The sequence below is a fragment of the Vicia villosa genome, linkage group LG6, assembly GCF_029867415.1.
Source record: "Vicia villosa cultivar HV-30 ecotype Madison, WI linkage group LG6, Vvil1.0, whole genome shotgun sequence".
Lineage (NCBI taxonomy): Eukaryota > Viridiplantae > Streptophyta > Magnoliopsida > Fabales > Fabaceae > Vicia > Vicia villosa.
Window position 1 is genome coordinate 155,988,019 of NC_081185.1, and position 6,354 is coordinate 155,994,372.

General features: G+C 33.5%; 1 protein-coding gene across 2 annotated transcripts; it reads right to left on the reverse strand.

Annotated features, from left to right (window-relative positions):
* Positions 1-3,952: 3,952 nt before the first annotated feature.
* Positions 3,953-5,690, reverse strand: LOC131612885 (GDSL esterase/lipase At5g18430-like). Of its 2 annotated transcripts, none has more exons than XM_058884632.1 (5): positions 5,394-5,690; positions 5,131-5,258; positions 4,799-5,041; positions 4,472-4,724; positions 3,953-4,393 (listed from the first exon to the last, which is right to left on the reverse strand). In XM_058884632.1, the coding sequence occupies exons 1-5, from the start codon at positions 5,647-5,649 to the stop codon at positions 4,161-4,163; spliced, it is 1,113 nt and encodes a 370-aa protein (XP_058740615.1). In that variant the 5' UTR covers positions 5,650-5,690; the 3' UTR covers positions 3,953-4,160. The 2 variants fall into 2 exon arrangements, with proteins under 2 accessions (XP_058740615.1, XP_058740616.1); XM_058884633.1 differs by having other exon boundaries at positions 4,252-4,373; positions 4,469-4,724.
* Positions 5,691-6,354: the final 664 nt, after the last annotated feature.

Consider the following 6,354-nt stretch of genomic DNA (forward strand, 5'->3'; position numbering starts at 1 on the left):
AAAGTCAAAGTCAATACTTAAAATTTAATTTCAGTTTTCATAATTATTGTTGATTTAACTTTTAATTCAAAGTTAAAATATAAATTCAAGCTAATTTGATTCTTTGTCTTTAAGTTTTTAACCATATTTTATTTTTTTTTATTTCAACATAAAGTACAAAAAGAATTTTATGCTCATGTGAGTTTTTTAGCCATTTCCAAGTGCATTTTCTAAGCCAAGTTGTCAAGCCAAATTCAAGCTTTGATTTAAATAGTTTCAAGTCATGATTCATGAGCCAATTTAAGTCAAGATTAAAGCCATTTCTCAATTTTGAAGTCAAATTATAAAGCCTTTTGAAGCTAAGTCTTATCAAGCCAGTTGAGCCAAGCAACTTGGGACCACTTTGCCTTGCATCTTTCATTCACGTTTCACCCATAGCAGTAGCAACCAAATAGCATTAACCAATTTCACATTACATTCAAATTTTCAATTCAAAATAGTAAAGGAAATAAAGGAAAATAGATAAAAAAAAATCTATTATGATAACACCACGTGATATTCAACCTGGGGCCTCCTTGTTTCGGCCTGGTACTCTTTTATGCATACACCACGTGATATTAACACATCCACTTCTTATTTCCATTTTTTTTAATTTTCATTTTAATGCAATAATTTCAATACACTTTTGAATTCGATAAAAAATATTTTATATTTTAGTTAGTATAAAATTAATTGATTAAAGCATTATCTTAATTAATTAAGACGAACTTGTTTCTCTGATTCTCGAGTACTTGAATTGTTGGTCGTACTTAGCTTGTGGTCTGATGTTTGTCTCCCACGTAAAAACAATATCAACTCATTCAAACCTTTTATCCTTTTGGCTATTAAATTTTAAACTTTATCATAAAACAAAAGACACACCGTCCATTCCGCGATAGTGCAAACAACGCTTCCACATGTGAGTATCAAACGTTTTCCACTCGAATGCGATGATGGAAAGAATATGTGTTAATCTAGATTCAGTCATTCATTCTTGAAGTGACGCAGATGTTCAACTATCCATGTTTTGGGAAACAATGTTTTGCGTTCGAATGCGACCAAGAACCACATAGCCTTGAGTTTTCTATCGCACCTAGAGATATGTAGGAGCGGGATTTTGGAATCTTGTCAGGCACAATAACAAAAACTCCAAAAAAAATTATTTCTTTCTTTTTCTCGCATAATAAGTAGAAGATCGCAAATAATATAAGCTAACATTTCTTTTGCAAAACTAACTAAATGGCTCCCGTTGAGTACAACTGATGTGAGCCGTGCTAATACATTTCCCTTGCATAACCGACTCCCAAACCCGCTCGGGTATTTCTTTATTTCGGTGGCGACAATGTTGTATTTCGAGCGAGCAATGCGTTAGGATATTTTTTGCGCCGAGACACCATCATTGGAGGACTTTTGTAGTGATCATTACACCCTAGCTTAGTCATCTTTAACCGCCTATTATGCTTGGACTTTAGTTTTTAGTTGTCATCATCAAAAGCATATATAATTACAAGAGAGCTTTCTTGATCACTAAACCTATAAAACAAATTTCCACAAGTCAATGTGTCCCTTATCTGGATTTACATGGGCAACCTTAAGGGAACAAATATATTTTTCTCTTGGAACATGTGTTGGGGCCTCAACTCTCTAGGTTGTCAAGTCTATTTATCTGGACCGAAAATGAAGTCATGATGCCCTCTTTTTTTACGCTGGTTTACTCTTACGATCACGCTTGCTTCAAATTGTGGATAGTTGAAGTTACAAGCCTATATTCTCCCACAGTTCGCGATTCACCGAGTATTTTGATAAGATGTTTAAAATGTTATTTACTCCAAAGACGGCGATAATGATCCATCCATGGACGTCTCAAAGATTGTTTTTACTCGTCCATTAGTCATTTTGGAAAATAAGAGGGGGGTACATGCACATACTCTAACGCCCAAGTTCGTTATCGTTAGAGATAGGAGGTATAAGTTTCTTCATGGAAGTTTTGTATGTACTTGATTTGACGTATGTATCCCCATTTTATAGGGATTCTCCTAGGGTTTCTATTTACCCTTATTCTTTAGTCTTCATCTAGACTGTTTATAATGCAATGTGGCAATATATAATTCATTTTTTATTTGAATGTCCTTTTTTCATCCTTTTTTATTGGATCGGGTGATTTCTTTAGGGTGGACCCAGACCTGCTCGCTTGATTCTAAAATCTTATGTTTGATGAATGATATTTGTCCCTTAACGTCATTGTTCTGACTTTGTGGACTATTTTTCTTTCAGGTCATTAGTTTGGGTCGAGACTAGAATTATCTGATAGGGTTGAATCGGGTAGGAACAACTCCTATAAACTTTTTTGTTCGAAGGTCAATTATCCATATATTCAACGAAACAAAAAATATTCATCGTTGTTAAAAAAATATGATAATGGGGAATCGAGGATGGTGAAATGTTGAATGTACTTAACAACATGAAAATTTTCAATGATGTGACACCCATGAATCAGATGACTCGAGATATAGTATTATTTAAAAAATAAAATATTTTACAATTACATATTTTAAGTTAATTAAGCAATTAATTAATTCAAATTACAATAAAACTTAATCTCCGAATAAAAATCCAAAATCTTAAGCTATTTTCTAACCCTCCAAGTTACCTCTCAACCAGCTCCATTACTACAAGGATGGATATGCAACAATGTAACTCACGTGTTATCTTTTCCTTCTTGTATCTTATCTTTTTTTGTTAGTTGTTTAGGTTCATCTCAAAAGACCTTATTCAAAATATCTTAGCTACTTATGGCTTTAATCCTCTCCAAATTCGTGTTCCAAACTTCCTGGTCATCACTTTCTCTCTCAAATTCGAAACCCCTATAAAAATAGCCAAAATTCCTTTATATAGAAGTTTGTGCGTGTCATAAAAGTGTCTCATCGCGTACGCGTTAGTATCCGTCGTGATGTAACGTCATCGCGCCCACAATTAGAGCATCGTAGCCGCAAGAAAAACATAGACAAACTTGCTTTTCTTTGTTGCCTTTTCTTCAGATTTTCACTAAGTCTCTATTTTCTTCCTCTTTGGAGATTTTACTCACTCCTTCATTCTTTTGGCTTGGTTTTAGCTCATTCCACCGATTTGTCCGAAATTGTTCGCAAATATCATCGGCGAACTAGGGTTTTCGTTGATGAAATCTAACTTGCATTGTGGTTTTTGCTCATTCCTAACACCCTGTTAATATTTGACCATTGAACTCATAAATCCTCTCTTTGAGAGAGATCAAAGAAAAAAAGAAAGAAAGTAATTTTATTAATATCAAAAGTCTCTAACAAACTTACAAAATATGAATCAGAAAAATGCAAATAATAAAGAAATTAAATACTAACAAATGTACTCGATGACATGGATATTACCACTGATGAGACCTCCAAGAATAAGATGACTTAAAATCTTGAATTATTTAAAAAATAAATTATTTAGCCTATTTTAAGTTATTTAAGCAATTAAATAATTAAAATCACAATAAAACTTAATCTCCAAATCAAAATCCAAAAATCATAGTTGCCCAAGATATTTTCCAATTCTCCAATTTACCCCCTTGACAGCTCCATCACTACAAGGATGAATATGTAACCATATGACCAACATGTCATTTTTTTTCCTTTTTTATGTTTTGCTTAGTTGTTTAGAATGCTACTAGTATGTTGTTCCACTTTGAGTGAGGATAAGCATAATGGTTGGTTGAATTTGTGATTTGGATGAAGATGTCTTGTAGTTTCTTTTTGGTTGTTGGTTAACCGTAATTGAATTTTATGATTCTTTCAACGCATGATTCTGTTTCTTATGAGTCACAATAATTTAGTTTTTTTATATCTACTTTCTAGTATTGTTACGTTCAATTGAAATATTTCATGTTTGGAGAATGAACGAGGACCATTCTTGCAAATAGCAAATATACAAGGACTAAACTTTAAATAAAACTTTAATAGAAACTAAATATTAAAAAGTCACGATGCGATTATCATTCTCAACATCAGTGTAATTTCAATAGCAATCATTCTTAGAATGATCGATACTAAAATTCAAATTCAAACTAAACTATAAATTAAAACCAAATTCAAATTTCATATTACAAGAAAACATTGCAAATGTTGTCATGTGGTATCATCCATTGCCATGATGGTGCTAAGGTTAACCGGATTCATGTACTTTTTAGTACCCGACATTATTCGCTCCACTATAATTTTATTCGCCTTTTCGGACGGATGAAATGGATCCCAAAATGCAAACAACTCTCGATCCGGACATAAATTTGAGATCGGTGTGCACAAACCAATCCCATTGTAAGGTCCTTGTCCACAACATGCAACTCTTGATGTAGTAAATCCTGTCCAACAATATAAACACGTTAGACGAGTTATCATTTTTTCGTATACAATAATTTTCTAGAGACTAAAGCTATTACCAAATGCTTTGGGGTCATTGACAAAATCGCTATGCATTAGTGCGGTATTTGCAGCGATAAAAACATCTTTGCCGATTTTCCTGTTGAGTCCTTGTACCATGTGGTTTAATTGAGGATTGTACAATGTTGCAGCTCTTTGAAGCTCGGCAGAACATCCTCCATTTGTTCCGTGCATCGCCATTTCGGCTGGAACACATCCTAATGGTCCCGTGCCCGTCACAAGAACTCTGCGAGCTCCTAGATCATATAGTCTCTGCAATAAAAGACTGATAGTTTATAACTGATAACTGATTGTTGATAAATTAATTAAAGAGTTTGGTAATTTACCTCTAAGAGTTTACGATACTCTATAATGAGGAATTTGACGTAATCTTGTAGCGAATATTGGCGAGACCTTGCGGAATAAGGTATCAAATAGTAATTGTTTACAAAATCGTTACCACCGACAGTGATGAGGACCAACGACTTTTTAACCAATGTCCCAGTCCGGGCTGGTCCAATTAGAAAGGCGGCTCGACGTTGGTATTCTTCGAAGTAATCTAACTGTTTATACATTCTGATTATGTTTAGCTGCAAATAAAAAGCATGTCATTAGTCATTACCATCAACCATAGTTTACATTTGATTTGATTATATACATTGCTAGTCCGAAGACTTACAAATTGAGCTCCGGTATCGTTAAGAATGCCAATTCCAGCCGAAGCAAAGTTTGCTCCGGCTAAAAGCTTCTCGCCTCTTAGCCGCGGACTCAAGTATGGCAACACAGACTCAGCACCTAGTTTTTGACCTGATAACCAAACCAGCTAGGTTAGTGAGCAATGATGAGAGAATTACATAAAAATTGCATGCTTATTTTTAATATATGGTTATCGAATACAATAAATTGTTAAAATGACAGTTAAAAACGAACACGATACTTAACTGATAAGATCAGGAATATTTAGACCATTAGAAAATCGACCGGTTGGTCTACCGGTCGGGTAATCAATACCATAAGGAGGAGAATCAGCTCTTGCAGTAGTGACCAAATAATTGTTATTGCCACTATCAACAAGTGAATCACCAAATACAAAGAAAGCTCTAGGCTTAGCCTCAGCTCCAATTGGTACAATGACTCCAATCACTAAAACTAAACCAAAAGATATCATCAAAGAAACCAAACTTGAAATTCTTTCCATCTTGATTGAATTATTTGTAGTTGAAAAGTTGAAAAGAATGAACTTTTGGAATGTTGTAATGGACACATCAATTCAACCCTTTATATAGCTACATTTTTTTTAATTTTCAAATCAATAAAAGAAAAATAAAAGAGTGAGATTTAGGCAGAATGAACTTTTAGGTGGAATTGAATTGAAATTGATTGGTTGAGATTTTAGTTTTCTAGATATGAAAGTGCAATACATGTGAGAATTGGGTGAATGAAGATGCAATAGGAAATAATTTCCGCCGCCCAAAAGTATAGAAGAAAATAGGGTATGTTTGCTATGGTTGACGCATGCTTTTAATACAACCAATAAAACTATAGTCTTGTCACGAATTATTGAGTCTTCTAGTTAAAGATTACGGTGAGAATCGCTTTTTTGAACTTATTGGCATTTTTTCAGTTGCCATATTGTCTCTCACTTTTAATTTTTGTTTTCATGGTTGGAACTAGTGAGTTAAGAACTTAAGATTTTGTATAAGAACTAGTCAGAGACCCGTGCTGTCGTATGGGTGCATTATTTATGGTGTAGTATTTTTTGAATGATAAAAAAAAATGTGAAGTAAAAAAGTTTGACCAAATTGTATATATAAAATGGAAATTAACATTAGAAAAAAGTTTTATTAATAAGATTTTCATAGTCAATTTCACAATGCTTTGCAATTCTACCGACATATATTTT